The 20924-nt window shown below is 42.8% G+C and overlaps 1 protein-coding gene and 2 long non-coding RNA genes across 5 annotated transcripts in view; 1 reads left to right on the top strand and 2 right to left on the bottom strand.

Annotated features, from left to right (window-relative positions):
• Nucleotides 1-20924, top strand: part of LOC114656379 (nck-associated protein 5-like) — a 771015-nt gene that overhangs the window by 184075 nt on the left and 566016 nt on the right. For all 3 annotated transcript variants that reach the window (XM_028807983.2, XM_051930744.1, XM_051930745.1), the window contains exon 3: nt 8526-8603. In XM_028807983.2, coding sequence (XP_028663816.2) covers nt 8526-8603 — 78 coding nt within the window. The remainder of the gene's footprint in view (nt 1-8525; nt 8604-20924) is intronic.
• Nucleotides 1-20924, bottom strand: part of LOC127528941 (uncharacterized) — a 235409-nt gene that overhangs the window by 61044 nt on the left and 153441 nt on the right. The gene's annotated exons all lie outside the window — the stretch shown is intronic.
• On the bottom strand, nt 334-12455 carry LOC127528945 (uncharacterized). Its single transcript, XR_007935622.1, has 2 exons — nt 11312-12455; nt 334-522 (listed from the first exon to the last, which is right to left on the bottom strand). It is a non-coding gene; the product is annotated as an uncharacterized LOC127528945 (long non-coding RNA).

Genomic DNA, 20924 nt, shown 5'->3' with positions numbered 1-20924 from the left:
TGGCTTGGGCATGTATCAGGTAGAATTTACAAAAACTGCAGGAACTCACAACTCCTTCAGTGCATTTGAAATAGATAGATAGATAAATAGATCATTTTAGTGTAATAGGCAGGATAGCATAGATATAAAAATACCAATTTGACATAGATAGATAGATAGATACAGTGGTGTGAAAAACTATTTGCCCCCTTCCTGATTTCTTATTCTTTTGCATGTTTGTCACACAAAATGTTTCTGATCATCAAACACATTTAACCATTAGTCAAATATAACACAAGTAAACACAAAATGCAGTTTGTAAATGGTGGTTTTTATTATTTAGGGAGAAAAAAAAATCCAAACCTACATGGCCCTGTGTGAAAAGGTAATTGCCCCCTTGTTAAAAAATAACCTAACTGTGGTGTATCACACCTGAGTTCAATTTCCATAGCCACCCCCAGGCCTGATTACTGCCACACCTGTTTCAATCAAGAAATAACTTAAATAGGAGCTGCCTGACACAGAGAAGTAGACCAAAAGCACCTCAAAAGCTAGACATCATGCCAAGATCCAAACAAATTCAGGAACAAATGAGAACAGAAGTAATTGAGATCTATCAGTCTGGTAAAGGTTATAAAGCCATTTCTAAAGCTTTGGGACTCCAGCGAACCACAGTGAGAGCCATTATCCACAAATGGCAAAAACATGGAACAGTGGTGAACCTTCCCAGGAGTGGCCGGCCGACCAAAATTACCCCAAGAGCGCAGAGACGACTCATCCGAGAGGTCATAAAAGACCCCAGGACAACGTCTAAAGAACTGCAGGCCTCACTTGCCTCAATTAAGGTCAGTGTTCACGACTCCACCATAAGAAAGAGACTGGGCAAAAACGGCCTGCATGGCAGATTTCCAAGACGCAAACCACTGTTAAGCAAAAAGAACATTAGGGCTCGTCTCAATTTTGCTAAGAAACATCTCAATGATTGCCAAGACTTTTGGGAAAATACCTTGTGGACTGATGAGACAAAAGTTGAACTTTTTGGAAGGCAAATGTCCCGTTACATCTGGCGTAAAAGGAACACAGCATTTCAGAAAAAGAACATCATACCAACAGTAAAATATGGTGGTGGTAGTGTGATGGTCCAGGGTTGTTTTGCTGCTTCAGGACCTGGAAGGCTTGCTGTGATAGACGGAACCATGAATTCTACTGTCTACCAAAAAATCCTGAAGGAGAATGTCCGGCCATCTGTTCGTCAACTCAAGCTGAAGCGATCTTGGGTGCTGCCACAGGACAATGACCCAAAACACACCAGCAAATCCACCTCTGAATGGCTGAAGAAAAACAAAATGAAGACTTTGGAGTGGCCTAGTCAAAGTCCTGACCTGAATCCAATTGAGATGCTATGGCATGACCTTAAAAAGGCGGTTCATGCTAGAAAACCCTCAAATAAAGCTGAATTACAACAATTTTGCAAAGATGAGTGGGCCAAAATTCCTCAAGAGCGCTGTAAAAGACTCATTGCAAGTTATCGCAAACGCTTGATTGCAGTTATTGCTGCTAAGGGTGGCCCAACCAGTTATTAGGTTCAGGGGGCAATTACTTTTTCATACAGGGCCATGTAGGTTTGGATTTTTTTTTTCTCCCTAAATAATAAAAACCACCATTTACAAACTGCATTTTGTGTTTACTTGTGTTATATTTGACTAATGGTTAAATGTGTTTGATGATCAGAAACATTTTGTGTGACAAACATGCAAAAGAATAAGAAATCAGGAAGGGGGCAAATAGTTTTTCACACCACTGTAGATATGAAAGGCACTATAGGATGGATAGATAGATAGATAGATAGATAGATAGATAGATAGATAGATAGATAGATAGATAGATAGATAGATACTTTATTAATCCATACATCCATCCATATTCCAACCTGCTGAATCCGAACACAGGGTCACGGGGGTCTGCTGGAGCCAATCCCAGCCAACACATGGCACAAGGCAGGAACCAATCCCGGGCAGGGTGCCAACCCACCACAGGGCACACACACACACACTCACACACACCAAGCACACACATTAGGGCCAATTTAGAATCACCAATGCACCTAACCTGCATGTCTTTGGACTGTGGGAGGAAACCCACGCAGACACGGGGAGAACATACAAACTCCACGCAGGGAGGACCTGGGAAGCGAACCCAGGAGTCCTTACTGCGAGGCAGCAGCGCTATGAAATAATATTGATTTTTTTAATTTTTAATAAAAGGGTCCACGAGCCATCGAACAATTTTTAAAGGGACCGCCACGCAAGAAATTCTAAAGGAGTTTGAGAACCGCTGCTCTAAACTGAGGTACTAACATTTCAAATAAAGGTCTGCTGATCAGTTGACACCCAGTACAGTACGCAGCATTTTTCACCTTTTTTGATTTTTCGTTTTTACGTTTCCAATGATAACAAAAAAAAAAACCTCAATTCTCTCCATTGAATTCTTTTCAAACACCACGTCCGTATCATTTACCAGAAATGGCAACAGCAATACGTAATTCTTTCAAAAGCACAAAACAAAAAAAAAAAAATACATCAAAGTGGATTTCGCGGAAACATGACAGGTGTAGTTTTACAAAACAAGAAGTGCAGGCCGCGATTATGAAGCAGTACGCCGGCCCTGGTCTTAACATTCAGCCTAACACATTGCAGGTTTTGTTGTGCCCCTAATTGCCCTGCGTTTCGTGCGTCTTTTTGAAGTCTCGATTTCAGTTTTTCTTTTTCTTTTTTTTTTTTTTGTTCTGACGTCTGATGAATTTTCATTTTGGCAGCTTCACTCACTTTTAATGGTCACCTGGTGTGGCCTCCGGCAGCATCTCGGTGGGACGTCTGCAGCACCGAACCGCTCAAGCTGGTGCTCTGCTCGTGTTTTTTTTACACAGCTGAATGGCCGAGCTGCGTCCAGACCGCGCTGCTCGAGTCTCTTAAGAGAATGTGATAATTGCCCTCCTTTCATCACCGCCTAATTTGTTTCCTCCGCTGGTGGAGTTGGCCTCTCGTGCCGCGGATTGAGACCTTCAATTGGAAACAGCAGTGAGAGCTTAACGTAGCCAGAGGATGGCCATTCCTTACTTCTTACTTTCCCTTTCCGTTTCCTTGTCAGTAGTTTTTAATGGCTGACAGGTAACAGTAGTCGTGATCATTAAAATTGGGGCATTGTTTTAGATCCATTTTGTTTTATTTTGCTATTGCTTACTGTCCCAAGTGCACGGTTGAAGCTGAGGGGTGGCAGCTGGTCCTAAATTGTGGGTCGGTTTGCCCCTCACGATTAAGCTTGGCTCCCACACTTCATAGTTTTAAGTTTCTACTAAAAAAGCACTTTGATTCACTTGCTTTTCAGCTCTATTTGGGGGTCCGGAGGCTGGAGGGGCATTAGTTCTGATGTTTGCCGGCTAGGTGCGTGTTCTAGACTGCCCTCTGCATCATTTGGCCAAGTGGTGTCCTTGGGGTAAGGTTGGTGTATCTTTTGTTTTCTTTTCTTGAGCCCCTGTTACTGTCTTCATCGATGTTGTGGTGGCAGACGTAAAAGAGTAACGTGTTCCTTTTGGGGGGAAAACAGCAGCAGAAGCTTCTCACAGTGCTTTGAGGGGCTTTTAAAGAAGAAGGCAAAAGTTTTTACGTGGAAGTGCTCGAGCGATTGCATGATGCAGTGTGCTGTTAGGGGACCGTACACATTTGTCCACGTCCGTAAATTTGAACACTTACCCCAACCCAGAACTATCCATCCATCCATTTTCCAACCTGCTGAATCCGTACGCAGGGTCACGGGGGTCTGCTGGAGTCAATCCCAGCCAACACAGGGCACAAGGCAGGAACCAATCCCGGGCAGGGTGCCAACCCACCGCAGGACACACACAAACACACCAAGCACACACTAGGGCCAATTTGGAATCGCCAATCCACCTAACCTGCATGTCTTTGGACTGTGGGAGGAAACCGAAGCGCCCGGAGGAAACCCACGCAGACACGGGGAGAACATGCAAACTCCACGCAGGGAGGACCCACCCAGAACTATACTGAAGGAAACAGATTAAAAAAAGAAATTAATAAATCATGCATGTCACTGAAAAAGACGAGACACAGATAAAAATGGGACAACTGCTTTTCATGTCGTCACTTTTCTGGAGGCACGTGGCTCTTTTTCAGTGTGCTGTTAGGGGACCATACACATTTGTCCACGTCCGTAAATTTGAACACTTACCCCCAACTGAGCCCATCCCAGATCTATACATAAGGAAACAGAGTAAAAAAAATGAATTAATAAACCGTGCAGGTCACTGACAAAGCCCAGACGTCAACACATCAAGCTGCGCGAGAGCAAACTAAAATTAAGTTGAAATCGTGGGCTCGCTGCTGTCCATGACTTAATCACAGAGAGAGTGTCTTCCTTCTTGTTGATAGTTTGAGCTGATCCACCATTGATCTGTGTGGCTGACACCATGGGGATTAGTGGGAGGATGGATGGATGGATGGATGGAAAAATGTAAAAACTCCACACTAACAACCACCAAGCTTGGAGTTTGAACTCAGAATGCTGGATTCTAGAAAAACAAAAACAGCACTCTCCATTATGCGTGTTTTTTCCCATCTATACTAATAAAAGCCAAAACCCTCACTGACTCACTCATTACTAATTCTCCAACTTCCCGTGTAGGTAGAAGGCTGAAGTTTGGCAGGCTCATTCCTTACAGCTTACTTACAAAAGTTAAACAGGTTTCATTTCGAAATTCTACACGTAACGGTCGACAACGTCCGCCATGTTAAACTTTCTTATTTATGGCCCCATCTTCATGAAATTTGGTAGGCAGCTTCCCTGCACTAACCGAAACCGATGTACAGTACATACTTATTTCAGTGGTATGACGCCACTGTCAGCCGCCATATTGAACTTTCCAACGGTCCTTGTTACTTAATGGGCCCATCTTCATGAAATTTGGTACGCGGGTTCCCAACGCTAACTGAATCCTACTTACGTACATATATACGTCCATAGCCTGCAGCTCGGTCCACACTCTGAATCCTCCAGGCACTCCTGATCATAATCTAATTTTGAAGGTTGGGGCACCAATAATGTTACTGAGAAACTTACAGCCACCGAAACTTTGTGACGGCACGAGACTTCAGGTCACATGTCTGCAAAAGAACCTCATTGAGGCAACTATTTTTACTGGCGGTGGCTCAGGGGAGAGAGTTTTTATTCCTCGCATCCCCGTTATACCCTCTGATCTCCCATTTCAATTCAAACGCCTCCAATTTCCAGTAAGGCTCTGCTTCACAATGACAATTAATAAGTCTCAGGGACAGACCCTACAAAAGGTTGGCATTGATTTGAGGCGAGATTGCTTTTCACATGGCCAACTGTACGTTGCATGCTCAAGAGTAAGCTCAGCACACAGCTTGGTCATATTACAACCGGAGGGGCGAACTGACAAAGTGGTATACAAAGAGATCCTTAACAAATAATTATTGGTATATTTTCCCTCAGTTTATTATTTAAAATTTTTAAGCAGTACTTCTCCGCTGCGAAGCGTGGGTATTTTGCTAGTTGCAGATAAATCACATCCTAAACTTAAGTAAGTAATCCATACTCTACATCAGATATTTAGGATTTAGGGAACCAGCCAGTCATCCATTCAATAACTGGTCCAGCTATGCAAATGACACAGGTCACCCCACTGTGACTCCCCCTCATTGAGGCTGAGCGGTCTTTCTCCTTTTCTCTCACCCTGTCGATAATCCAAAGGCCATCCCTTCAGCCTTCTGGGTCATGAGACTGCTATGGGTCTAAGGTCCCTTTTAAGAGGCGACTGGGGATGGGCTGGCGGTTTGCTTTGTCATTCAATTTGTGTCGTAGCTGTGGCTTTAGGTTCTCTGGGAAGAAAACGTGCACTTGTTTTGCTCTTCTGCTGTGTGTCTACATCTCATCTGGTTTTCCATTTTATTGATCGATGGTGAAAGTGAAGTTACCTTTAACAGAGTTGTTTTAATCTGCTGCTGTGTGATCTACTCCTCTTCTGGTTTTCCATTTGATTGGTCTACTGTAGTACGAGGGCAGTGGGACTCTTAACCTTTTTTGAGTCATGGACCCCTTTAAGAATTTTGATGGAAGCTATGGACCCCTATCCCCAGAAATATTCACCTGTATGGTGGCCACTATTTTTCTCGCGTGACATTTTTCTGGCCATTATTTTTCCTGCGCGTTATTTTTCTCACGTGTATGTAACTCACGCATTAGGCTTAGGTGAGACGTAACGCGCGAGAGAAATCACGTGAGAAAAATCAACAATATAGGGCTGTAAGGTGAATATAAATGTTCATTTTTAATCAAGGACTTTGTTAAATGGTGCGACTCAAACCACCTACAACTGAACACCAGCAAAACCAAGGAGCTGGTGGTGGATTTTAGGAGGCCAAGACCCCTCATGGACCCCGTGATTATCAAAGGTGACTGTGTGCAGATGGTGCAGACCTATAAATACCTGGGAGTGCATCCATCCATCCATTTTCCAACCCGCTGAATCCGAACACAGGGTCACGGGGGTCTGCTGGAGCCAATCCCAGCCAACACAGGGCACAAGGCAGGAACCAATCCCGGGCAGGGTGCCAACCCACCGCGGGACACACACAAACACACCCACACACCAAGCATAATAATAATAATAAAGTATCTATCTATCTATCTATCTATCTATCTATCTATCTATCTATCTATCTATCTATCTATCTATCTATCTATCTATCTATCTATCTATCTATCTATCTATCTATCTATCTATCTATCTATCTATCTATCTATCTATCTATCTATCTATCACACTAGGGCCAATTTAGAATCGCCAATCCACCTAACCAGCATGTCTTTGGACTGTGGGAGGAAACCGGAGCGCCCGGAGGAAACCCACGCAGACACGGGGAGAACATGCAAACTCCACGCAGGGAGGGCCCGGGAAGTGAACCCGGGTCCCCAGGTCTCCCAACTGCGAGGCAGCAGCGCTACCCACTGCGCCACCGTGCCGCCCCCTGGGAGTGCAGCTGGATGATAAATTAGACTGGACTGCCAATACTGATGCTCTGTGTAAGAAAGGACAGAGCCGGCTATACTTCCTTAGAAGGTTGGCGTCCTTCAACATCTGCAATAAGATGCTGCAGATGTTCTATCAGACGGTTGTGGCGAGCGCCCTCTTCTATGCGGTGGTGTGCTGGGGAGGCAGTATTAAGAGGAAAGACGCCTCACGCCTGGACAAACTGGTGAGGAAGACAGGCTCTATTGTAGGCATGGAACTGGACAGTTTGACATCTGTGGCAGAGCGACGGGCGCTGAGCAGACTCCTGTCAATCATGGAGAATCCACTGCATCCACTGAACAGGATCATCTCCAGACAGAGGAGCAGCTTCAGCAACAGACTGCTGTCACCGTCCTGCTCCACTGACAGACTGAGGAGATCGTTCCTCCCCCAAACTATGCGACTCTTCAATTTCACCCGGGGGGTGTAAACGTTAACATTATATAAAGTTATTGTCTGTTTTTACCTGCATTATTATCAATCTTTAATTTAATATTGTATTTTGTATCAGTAAGGTGCTGCTGGAGTATGGGAATTTCCACTTGGGATTAATAAAGTATCTATCTATCTATCTATCTATCTATCTATCTATCTATCTATCTATCTATCTATCTATCTATCTATCTATCTATCTATCTATCTATCTATCTATCTATCTATCTATCTATCTATCTATCTATCTAAAAAAAGTAAACTTTTTTCATGTTGTCATTATGGGGTGTTGTGTGTAGAATTCTGAGGAAAAAAATGAATTTAATCCATTTTGGAATAAGGCTGTAACATAACAAAATGTGGACAAAGTGATGCGCTGTGAATACTTTCCGGATGCACTGTATTCCAGATTTTAGGTGCCTAACGTAAGAGTTAAGAGTTAAGTAGACAGGACTGGCGAGCTCTGTTGGGCTAAATGGCCCGTCCTCACCCAGATTGTTCAAATGCTGCAAAGATAAAAGGTCTAAGATATCGGCATCCTTAAAATGCTTTGTTAATTCATTCGTTCCTTTTCTGATCCCGTTTTTTTCCGAGCCGGAGCTCATCCTGACAGCATTCGCTTATTAATAATTAGATTTTTGCACAAGAATATTTCTCACTCTGAGTTGACCCGCGGTGGTCCATCAATGTGTTTAGTGCTGCTTATTTGTTTTTTTCCCCTCTTATTGTCGGATTCAAATTTATCAGCTGAAGTGAAAAATGCGCAACGTCAGCAATTCAGTTCATTTAAAGTAAAGATGCATCCCAAAGCCCTGGCATTCTTCTGTTGTTACAATCTGATGATATTGGCGTGCATTCCGACTCGGCTCCCATCTCGAAAGTGTCAGAGAACTTGGGGGGGGGGGCATTAGGTCAGGAGACACGATTGTATGATGACAGAGACGGAGAAGGCAACCTGCCATTCATGCATCATTAAAACCCAACTTGTTTTCCTTTTTCTCGGCAGGAGTGCATGGATTCTAATAAGTGTATAGAAGACCTTGTGAATCAACTTGAAGAGGAACGCCGCAATGTGAGGAGGCAAGTGAATGGATTTTAAAATATTGGATTTTCTACAAAATGTCGCCCCCCCCCCACACCATACATTTTAGTGACAATGGGGGCCTTGTTCAGCCAAGCAGAATATTCTTCTTTTTTCTTCTTTTTTAAATAAGAGTAATGTGATCATGAAAAACAAATCCGTTTTTAATTAGTGAGAGCAAACTTAAACTACACTGTGTAGTTAATGAGTGCTAAATTGTGAAAAGTTTGGAGTCACTTAATCTTATTTTCCTTGACTTTCTTGTGCCCCTGCGGTATTTAATCTTATTTCTATGTAATCACAGTAGTTCTGCCTCAGGAGCATTTGTGATTAGGTGTTATGATCGTGACAAAGATAATAACAGATTAGGATTGGATTTTATTTAGTGCCTTTCCAGAAGGTGAGAGTGAGGAAAAGACTCAACCAGAACTTGGAGCAAACAGGACAGTGAACTGAACAAATGTGAGCTACTCAGCCATGCGAGTGTACAAGAAGGGCACTTTAAATGGCGTAAGAACAATCACGAGGCAGGAGAGAGCATCGGTGAAGGCAACTTCATTAGTAATGGAAGAGACAGACCTAACAGAAGATAACACAAAGATTAAGGAGCCTTCTTATAGAGTTGAGTAGTGCAGCCTTGGGACAATCGGACCTCTGGCATCGCCATCTCCTCGACCTCCATTTGAGGATCTCCTCTCTTCTAACAGTCTTACACTGTGTAAGAAGTGTAGAGAGAGGCGTTGTGTTGGGGATTTTACAGGTTTGGAATTTCACAGCAGGGTTTTGTAGGACTGTCATATCAAAGAAGAAGCCACCAGAGTTGAATGAGCCAAGTGGAGTTATGGTGTGGTAATTGTGAGGATCTCCTCTCTTCTAATAGACTTACATTGTGGAAGAAGTGTAGAGAGGCGTTGCGTTGTGTGTAGGACTGTCATATCAAAGGAGAAACCAGAGTTGAATGAGCCAGGTAGAGTTATGGTGTGGTACCAACATTAGCAGCATTTCTACAAGAATGTATAACTTCAACATGAAATTAGAGTTAACAGGATTTTAAATCACCTGGAGCTCGCACGCCATTTGACCTATGGACCTGAAATTTGGTACACATATACTACGTGACGTCTACTATCCGCTTTCGGGGCGATGATTGACCTCCAAGGTTATTCCTCTTTTTATTTTATTTTAGTGTAGAATCAACTCTAGGCAGCAGGGCGGTCATTTGGCGCATGCGTACGGGCGCCATTCTCAATCCCTACCACCCTCAACGTCACTTCCCCTTTACCTCTTCATATCTTAAATCATTCATGAGTTAGATTGAAGACTTAAGTGCCAGTTTAAGTGAAAAATTAAGGAAAACGTACTAAGTACAGTAATTGCAACACAAACAAGTTCTAACGCGAATAGATGCCGACAGAAGAAGAGAAGAAGCGACTCGCTAGGGTGGAGAAAAGAAGAGCTGCTCATGAAGCAGCAAGGGCATCAACCTCTGAGCAAAAGAATGGTAAACGTACAGAGAATAATGACTATGAACGCTCAAGTCAAATGTATTCCGTTACTGGTTAAAATCTAATCACTGTCCGGCGGTTTACTCCTCAAATATTTGAGTATACGAGAAAGTCGAGGGGAGACCACTCCCGATTTTTGTTTGCCTCCTCCCATTCCACTCGCACTCTGCGCTAGTGATGTGTCGTTCGCGAACGAGCCGGCTCTTGCTTTGAAGCGAACGAGAGGAGCCGATGCCCGTCGAGCAGAGCCGAAGCTTCAGCGGCTCCTGCTCAGCTCTGCTGAAAATCCATTCGGCATGGGCGGGACTTTACTTATATGGGCGCACAGAACATTGGCTCATAATGCCGGCTCGTTCACGAACGACACATCGGACTAGGATCGTACCATTATGTGAAAGAAGAAAGGGGGGCAGACGCTCCGAAGACAGCGAGTGTTGGTACAGGCCAGGTACGCTCTGTGTACCTGTCGCTGCGACAGACGAAGAGCCAGATTTAAATGCAAGCGCATCGTGAAGAAAAAAAGAAGAGTGAAGAATTGAGTGAAAGCCGAAAAAGAAGCAGCATCTGGCTGCATATTGCAGACTGCAAAGCTAAGTGCAGAATTTGTAATATGAAAATATCCGTTAGAGCAGGGTCAACAACAAACCTGCACAGACATATAAGAACCACCCACCCATCCGTGCAACTGGAGGAGAGCGTGCCCTCTCTCCTGCCATCCACTGACCCTGGAAAAGAGCCGAGTACTTCTGCTGCAGCATCCACTGTCTTACCGAAAACTGCAGGTATAACACGGTCTTCAGTTCAAACCAAAATAAGCACATTTATTCCAAAACAAATGACGCCAAACAAACAAATACAGTGGTGTGAAAAACTATTTGCCCCCTTCCTGATTTCTTATTCTTTTGCATGTTTGTCACACAAAATGTTTCTGATCATCAAACACATTTAACCATTAGTCAAATATAACACAAGTAAACACAAAATGCAGTTTTTAAATGATGGTTTTTATTATTTAGGGAGAAAAAAAATCCAAACCGTGTGTGAAAAAGTAATTGCCCCCTTGTTAAAAAATAACCTAACTGTGGTGTATCACACCTGAGTTCAATTTCCATAGCCACCCCCAGGCCTGATTACTGCCACACCTGTTTCAATCAAGAAATCACTTAAATAGGAGCTGCCTGACACAGAGAAGTAGACCAAAAGCACCTCAAAAGCTAGACATCATGCCAAGATCCAAAGAAATTCAGGAACAAATGAGAACAGAAGTAATTGAGATCTATCAGTCTGGTAAAGGTTATAAAGCCATTTCTAAAGCTTTGGGACTCCAGCGAACCACAGTGAGAGCCATTATCCACAAATGGCAAAAACATGGAACAGTGGTGAACCTTCCCAGGAGTGGCCGGCCGACCAAAATTACCCCAAGAGCGCAGAGACGACTCATCCGAGAGGTCACAAAAGACCCCAGGACAACGTCTAAAGAACTGCAGGCCTCACTTGCCTCAATTAAGGTCAGTGTTCATGACTCCACCATAAGAAAGAGACTGGGCAAAAACGGCCTGCATGGCAGATGTCCAAGACGCAAACCACTGTTAAGCAAAAAGAACATTAGGGCTCGTCTCAATTTTGCTAAGAAACATCTCAATGATTGCCAAGACTTTTGGGAAAATACCTTGTGGACTGATGAGACAAAAGTTGAACTTTTTGGAAGGCAAATGTCCCGTTACATCTGGCGTAAAAGGAACACAGCATTTCAGAAAAAGAACATCATACCAACAGTAAAATATGGTGGTGGCAGTGTGATGGTCTGGGGTTGTTTTGCTGCTTCAGGACCTGGAAGGCTTGCTGTGATAGATGGAACCATGAATTCTACTGTCTACCCAAAAAATCCTGAAGGAGAATGTCCGGCCATCTGTTCGTCAACTCAAGCTGAAGCGATCTTGGGTGCTGCAACAGGACAATGACCCAAAACACACCAGCAAATCCACCTCTGAATGGCTAAAGAAAAACAAAATGAAGACTTTGGAGTGGCCTAGTCAAAGTCCTGACCTGAATCCAATTGAGATGCTATGGCATGACCTTAAAAAGGCGGTTCATGCTAGAAAACCCTCAAATAAAGCTGAATTACAACAATTTTGCAAAGATGAGTGGGCCAAAATTCCTCCAGAGCACTGAAAAAGACTCATTGCAAGTTATCGCAAACGCTTGATTGCAGTTATTGCTGCTAAGGGTGGCCCAACCAGTTATTAGGTTCAGGGGGCAATTACTTTTTCACACAGGGCCATGTAGGTTTGGATTTTTTTTTCTCCCTAAATAATAAAAACCACCATTTACAAACTGCATTTTGTGTTTACTTGTGTTATATTTGACTAATGGTTAAATGTGTTTGATGATCAGAAACATTTTGTGTGACAAACATGCAAAAGAATAAGAAATCAGGAAGGGGGCAAATAGTTTTTCACACCACTGTAAGTGTCGATGAGGAGCTGGCCAAAATGATAGATAGCGACTTTTAACCATTTTCCATTGTGGAGGACAGCGGATTTACAACTTTTGTACAGGCCTTAAACCCTATGTATGTTCTCCCTAGCAGAAAACCTTTGTCCCAAACAATTATTCCATAACTATATATCTAAGGATGGAGTACAAAACTGTGCTTTCAGAAACCACTGCTCTGGAAAAAAAATAGCATTTAATAACAAAAGAGCTGTGGATGAGGCATTTCAAAGAATAAGTGCAGCAGCAGCAAGATGCAACCCCAGCAGCCTGTATGCTCCTTCATCAGAGGGCCAAGAGGAAGAAATTGGAGCAGGGGTGTGTTCACAGGAACCACAAGCTTCTGGTAGTTTGATGAAAGAGCAACAGGAGATGCTGAGGTCCTATCTTGAGGAGCACCTCATCCAAAGATCTGAAGACCCAGTGAGCTGGTGGGAGGCCAAGGCTGCAGTCTACCCACGCCTGGTTAAGGTAATGGTAGGAAGACTTTGCATTGTCGCTACATCGGTCCCCTCAGAAAGAGTCTTCTCAAAAACAGGACAAATAATCACGGAGAGGAGAAATCGCATCAGCCCATCTAAGCTGAGGCATCTGGCATTTCTGAATGCCAACCTGGCCTAAAAACTTTTATTCAAAGAGTCATAGTGTTGTGTTGTTGTTGTTGAGTTTGGCCTTTATTTAATTTGTTTGCTGTGGTTTTGTGTTAAGCTGTTCATTTAAAGCTTTTATTAAAATGTTAAACAATAGTAACTGTGTATTTATTGTAATGAAAAAAATGCATAAAATACGTAATGTCTGAAAACAATGAATAAGAAATTGCTTAGGCTATACACAAACCATTCATAATTGCTTAATTAGGCTAAAATATAAGCATCCAAATGATACTAAACGAAGAGCCATTCGGGAGCCGTAAGAGCCGGCCCTTTAAAGGGAGCCGATCCAAAAGAGCCGAAGCTTTGAAAAGAGCCGGAGTTCCCATCACTACTCTGCGCATGACTAGGGATCCACTACTGTGCAGAAGACCGGACTTTTTCTTCGTCTTCTTCTTTTAATTCCATGCGTGGTGTGGTTGGCGCTCACGGCGTTTACAAGCCGCGGTAACGCGTTGCCATTCAACATATTTGCGCACGTTACTTACGCCCGCGCTTGGCCACCAAAGGTTCTTTGCGTGCCTTTAATTTAGAGACGTAAACTTCTACAAGCTTTATAAAGGAGGAGTAAAGACACTGAAGCCGTGAGTTCAGTTTCCACCTTTCCTTTCCTTTTATTTACTTGGGCATCGCTTTTATTTCTCCACCTTTCTCCCACTTTTTTTTACCCTTTCAAGACCCAACTAATGCATTTACCCTGTCCAAGGAAAAAAGTGATCAATAAAAAGATCACAAACAACTGAATTAAATTATATACACTATCAAAATTATTCGTATCTATACTTAAATGTATCGAATCACACTCTATCTCGCGCTACTGGATGCGTCATGTGGCTGCACTATCAGCCAATGAAGTTCTGCAGCATCGTGATTACATATGTATGAGCTTAATTAGCATGCTCCATATATGGTTTCATGGTGTAAACCGGGGGCGGGGTTTGAGGCGCGTTCACAAACACACACATTTACAAAACGATGTGATTTATAAAGGGTTAAGTTGCCGAGAAGTGTGCGTACGCCAATTTTTGATTATCTGATTAATCTGTTTTTTTGGCGTACGTATCTTCATGTTTGTTTTATTTATTTTTTTTTTTTTGCGTGCGCGTATTTTCAAGCTTGAAACCACGCAAAGTGTTATCACCCTTACTCTGTAAAAATGTCCTTCACAATCATGCCTCTTTAACAACTGGGGAGCAGAACGACAAAAGGGGAAGACTTGAATGCTAAAATGAATCCATCCTTAGATTTAAAAGTATTTGGTACAAACGTCACAGTTATGTTCACTTTTGCTGCATAGACCCTCGAGGGAATGGACTGAGGCAGAGTAATGGCTTCGGCGCGTTTTGTCTGCCGGGTCCTTTTAATGACATCTGACTTGAAGGGGCACAGCGTGTTAAGTGGGCTAACTAAAGCTAACAGTGCGGAGCTTACTGATCGTTTTGGGTGAGCAGTGAAGAGCCAATTATGTCCTGTGCACACTTTGTGATTTGAATACTTTAAAATGTCGGGTTAAGCACTTTATAGTGAAAAAGAAAACGAAGTGTGTGTGTGTTTATTGTCAGGAGTGGATTTATAGGTCTGTAGAAGCAGAGGCTGGTAGATAAATGAATTTTCATGCAGGCGGCTGCTGGAGATTTTCTGCTTTGGGAAGCAAGCGTGTCCATTTACCTTACGTCGAGCCAGCAAGAAGCCATTAATTTAACACATCTTACAATGGAAGTATTCATGTGTGAAAATATGGCATACACAGTTTTTTTTCAAGTATTAAAGTAACGCCCAGGGGTATTTTATTTTTTAGGTGTAATTGATTTGTCCGTGTCGCCTCGCCCAAGTATACTAACATTTAGCTGAACGTCTACATAATGTGCTCTTAATTTTTTTGATTATTTCATTAACTCGGTGAAGTGCCGCCAGCACGTTAGTTGTGCCTTAGTACATAGTGACTGGTGCAGTCATTGTTAACATTTATTTGCGTCTCTAACTCGCACTTCTGCAGGTGTATTTTGTGCGTCTGCCTTATGTTTTAAATGCCATATTTTATTTTAAGGCTTAATGTGTGATGTGAGTTTTGCTTGGTTAACTGTACTGCCTCATACATCAGGTCTCAATTGGTTTGGCAAATCGGCTGTATACCAACAATTCATCAAACATTTCTGAATTTTCCATATCCTGACAAAGCGTCCTCCCTTGTAAATGATTCATTTCATGCCACATGGTGACAGGAGCCCTCTTCATCCACATTGATTCTCTTCTGCTTTGGACATTTATGACATAGAAATGATTAAGGAGCACTTGTGTTCACTAACATTGGCATCAGTGTGTCATGAAATATGTTATGTTCTGAAATTTTCATCTCCTAGTGTATCATTTTTGTCCTACTTGACTGTTTTCTAGACACTAATAAACAGTATAAGGAATTACTTGGTGAGGAATATCACAGAGACTAGCTGTGCTATTCATCTAAGACAGGTTGAAATCTAAAACTAATCAACATACGCCTCAGCGTTAACTTCTGCAGAGCACCGTGCAATACATAATGTCTCTGTTATATGACACTTGGTGGGGGATTCTTAAAAGCGGTGCTAATGCTTATGGCGTACCATCTGTTGGAATGACGCATTTATTTTATTAATAAAAATATTTGTCATGTGCCATCTGTTGGTAGGACAAAGCCAATGCATATGTCTCTGTTATATGACACTTGGTCTTGGATTCCTAAAAGCGGTGCTAATGCTTGTGGTGCACCATCTGTTGGAATGACACATGCAATGCATTTCATTAATAAAAATATTTGTGATGCGCCATCTGTTGGAATGACAAAGTCAATACATATGTCTCTGTTATATGACACTTGGTGTTGGATTCCTAAAAGCAGTGTTAATGCGTGTGGTGTACCATCTGTTGAAATTAAAGAGACACAGCAACCAGACAGACTCACACATGTACAGACACTTAACCTTTTAATAGCTGTGTTACCCATTTAAGGTGAATTGATGGTGATGATGGTGAGAGTGGTGGCTCTGAGGCTAGGGATCTGCACTGGCAATCGAAAGGTTGCCGGTTCGAATCCTGTAAATGCCAATAGGGACTCTGCTCTGTTGGGCTCTTGAGCAAGGCCCTTAACCTGTGATTGCTGAGTGCTTTGAGTAGTGAGAAAAGCGCTATATAAATGCAAAGAATTATTATTATTATTATTAAATAGTCAAAATAGACCTCAGCGTTAACTTTTGCAGTGCACCGTGCAATGCATATCTCTCTTTTATATGACATTTGGAATGGAATTTGTAAAAGCATTGTTAATGTTTGTTTTTCACCATCTGTTGGAATGAACAATGCAATACATTGTATTACTAAAAACGTTTGTGATGCAGCATCTGTTGGGATGACAAATGAAAATGATTTTTATTGCTAAAATAATTTTTGATGCTCCATCTGTTGGAAAGACAGATACATAACAACCACACAGACACACAGACACAGGCACTTATCCTTTCATTAGCTGTGCTACTCGTCTAAGATGGGTTGAAATCTAAATAATCAACCTAGACCTCAGCGTTAACGTTCGCAATATAGCATGCAATGCATATGCCTCTGTTATATTCCATTCGGTATAGGATTTGCCAAAGCAGTTTTACTGTTTGTGATGCAATATATTTTTATTACTAAAAATGTTTGTGACGCACCATCTGTTGGAATGACAAATGCAATGCATTTTATTACTAAAAACGTTTGTGATGCACCATCTGTTGGATTGACAAATGCAATGCACTTTATTACTAAAAATGTTTGTGAGGCACCATCTGTTGGAATGACAAATGCAATGCATTTTATTACTAAAAATGTTTGTGATGCGCCATCTGTTGGAATGACAAATGCAATGCATTTTATTACTAAAAATGTTTGTGAGGCCCCATCTGTTGGAATGACAAATTAAATGCATTTTATTACTGAAAATGTTTGTGATGCGCCATCTGTTTGAATGACAAATGCAATGTATTTTATTACTAAAAATGTTTATGATGTGCCATCTGTTGGATTGACAAATGCAATGCACTTTATTACTAAAAACGTTTGTGATGCACCATCTGTTTGAATGACAAATGCAATGCATTTTATTACTAAAAATGTTTATGATGTGCCATCTGTTTGAATGACAAATGCAATGCATTTTATTACTAAAAATGTTTATGATGTGCCATCTGTTTGAATGACAAATGCAATGTATTTTATTACTAAAAATGTTTGTGAGGCCCCATCTGTCGGAATGACAAATGCAATGCATTTTATTACTAAAAATGTTTGTGATGCGCCATCTGTTGGAATGACAAATGCAATGCATTTTATTACTAAAAATGTTTATGATGTGCCATCTGTTGGATTGACAAATACAATGCACTTTATTACTAAAAATGTTTGTGAGGCACCATCTGTTGGAATGACAAATGCAATGCATTGTATTACTAAAAATGTTTGTGATGCGCCATCTGTTGGAATGACAGAGACCTAGCAACCAGACACCCACATAAACAGACACTCGGACTCTTATCCTTTTATTAAGGTGGACTATACAGTAATTTATGTTTTTTTTAAATTTTCTGTTACTGCTAAGATTTTTCCTCCATGCTGACTTTTTGCAGTTTGGCATCCGAACAAATCTGAAAAGCATGAAAGTAGTGTAGTGTGTTCCAAGGATTGTCCATGATTGTCCATGAAGCTTGTGGCATCATATTCAAAAAGACTTGAGGCTGTAATTGCTGCCAAAGGAGCATCGACAAAGTATTGAGCAAAGGCTGTGAATACTTATGGACATGGGATTTTTTTATTTGTAATAAATTTGCAAAAACCTCAAGTAAACTTTTTTCACGTTGTCATTATGGGGTGTTGTGTGCAGAATTCTGAGGAAAAAAATGAATTGAATCCATTTTGGAATAAGGTTGTAACATAACAAAATGTGGAAAAAGTGATGCGCTGTGAATACTTTCCTGATGCGCTGTATGTTATAAAATACGGTGGGGGGTTATTTTCATGAAGTTGTTTTCCTAGATATGTGACGCACACAATATCCTGCTTACTGTTTTCGGTCAGTGTAAAAATGAAATAACCGAGCGTTCCCCTTTCCATAAAACATTTGTCACGCATCCTGTATCCCACAAAATGTAAAGGAAAAAGGCAGCTGTTTTTGTTGTTTTTTTTTCCTTTTGTTGGAAAATTATGTTTATTATACAATCCAGCCTCACATCTTGGATCCAGAGAATAATGGCCAATCTATAAGAGGAGGACTTTGGTGTCTGCAATGAGACAGATGCTCTTATAAATCAGCGGCAGACTTCAGACTTTATTATGCCTGTGATTTGTGACCATCACAAGTCTGGCTCATTGGGTCAATGGACATTGAACGTGACAATGACTTATCACTCTTGGTGGACTCCAGACTAGCTAATAAAATCTCCACAGGCACTGCGGTCTGAAAATGGAAGCAACCCTCTCAAACCGCATTTAAAGAAATTATCGTGTGTGTCAGATATTTACAGCTGAGCTGGGGCCGAAGGGGGGGGGGGGGGGGGGTCTTAGGACTGAAACACATGAACGGCGGTGCACGTGCTTTTTCCTTTAGTTCTAATAAACTCATATGTGCATGTGGGGTTGTGTATGTGCTCACCCAGTGATGATCTGATGCCCTCTCCAGATGTTGTTCCCGCTCGTGCCCATTGCTTGCCTTGAATAAGTGGGGATTTTGAGAAGATGGCCATATGAATGAACACTATAATCTGCCCTGTCCAGTTCAACTCTCACACAAACGTCGTCAATTGTTTTAACAAATATCTGTACAATTTAAATTTTGGGCGGCACGGTAGCGCAGTGGGTAGCACTGCTGCCTCGCATTTGTGAGACCTGGGTACCTGGGTTCGCTTCCCGGGTCCTCCCTGCGTGGAGTTTGCATGTTCTCCCTGCGTCTGCGTGGGTTTCCTCCAGGTGCTCCAGTTTCCTCCCACAGTCCAAAGACATGCTGGTTAGGTGGATTGGCGATTCTAAATTGGCCCTAGTGTGTGCTTGGTGTGTTTGTGTGTGTCCTGCAGTGGGTTGGCACCCTGCCCAGGATTGGTTCCTGCCTTGTGCCCTGTGTTGGCTGGGATTGGCTCCAGCAGATCCCCATGACCCTGTGTTCGGATTCAGCGGGTTGGAAAATGGATGTGTGGATGGATTTAAATTTCAGGTGGGCTCAGGTCAGGTCCGGTCCACACTGCACTGGTACAGCGCGTTGCCGTACCCACCACACGACGAAACAGCTCGACACCCTGAATGGGACCCGAGTGGCTGCTGTGCAGCGGGCGACGCCTCAGCACCACACCAATTCCGATCCTCCCGACAGGCCTGACCCCGTTGGCTCTCTGACAGTTTTTGACTCTTCCGGGGGGTATGCCTTGTTTATGGGTGGCTGCAGCAGAGCTACAGAGCAGCAAGGTGTCCTGTCTGCCATTTTTACGGCAGCTGGAGTGCCAATCCTGCCACCAACCATCATTTGTAAGTTCAGGTGATAAAAACCAACTTCATTCGCATACAATCACTCAGTGGAAACGCAGACAATTTACAGGGGGGGGGGCAGAAATAACTCCCACATTTCAAAAAATCACTGTGGGGTCCCCAAAGCAGGTAGAGGGTTGCGGTCCGTTCCGTTAGGTAGGGTACATTAAAAGGTTTTAACCCTAACCCTAACCCCAAGGAGACGCGGTCGCTCCTCCGACACCCCCTCTTAAACAGCGATACAATGGGAATCAAATACAGTTTTTTTTTTACCTCCTCTTTGCTCGATCGGCTGCTGGGTTGCTGCTGCTATGCCGTGTGATCTGCATCTTGTGTGGCACTTCAGAACATTTAAAAGCCTGTACAGCAGCTCTCCTGCTCTTTGTCTTTTATTTCCGGCCCCGGGTGTGGTTAAATCTTTTGGCACAAAGTCTGGTCTCAGGACATGAGTTCTTGATATTTTTTAGTTTATAATTTCCATCCATCCATCCATTTTCCAACCCGCTGAATCCGAACACAGGGTCACGGGGGTCTGCTGGAGCCAATCCCAGCCAACACAGGGCACAAGGCAGGAACCAATCCCGGGTAGGACACACACAAACACACCCACACACCAAGCACACACTAGGGCCAATTTAGGATCACCAATGCATCTAAACTGCATGTCTTTGGACTGTGGGAGGAAACCCACGCAGATATGGGGAAAACATGCAAACTCCACACAGGGAGGACCCGGGATGCGAACCCGGGTCTCCTAACTCCAGCAGCAGCATACTGATAATAAACAATATTAAATTAAAGAGTGATAACAATGCAGGTCTACAGACAGACAATAACTTTGTATAATGTTAATGTTTACCCCCCCGGGTGGAATTGAAGAATCGCATAGTTTGGGGGAGGAACGATCTCCTCAGTCTGTCAGTGGAGCAGGACGGTGACAGCAGTCTGTCGCTGAAGCTGCTCCTCTGTCTGGAGATGATACTGTTCAGTGGATGCAGTGGATTCTCCATGATTGACAGGAGTCTGCTCAGCGCCCGTCGCTCTGCCACGGATGTTAAACTGTCCAGCTCCGTGCCTACAATAGAGCCTGCCTTCCTCACCAGTTTGTCCAGGCGTGAGGCGTCTTTCCTCTTTATGCTGCCTCCCCAGCACAC

This window comes from Erpetoichthys calabaricus, chromosome 8, assembly GCF_900747795.2.
Source record: "Erpetoichthys calabaricus chromosome 8, fErpCal1.3, whole genome shotgun sequence".
NCBI lineage: Eukaryota > Metazoa > Chordata > Cladistia > Polypteriformes > Polypteridae > Erpetoichthys > Erpetoichthys calabaricus.
The sequence above is the reverse complement of the archived record's forward strand: the minus strand, read 5'-3'. Positions and strand labels throughout refer to the sequence as shown.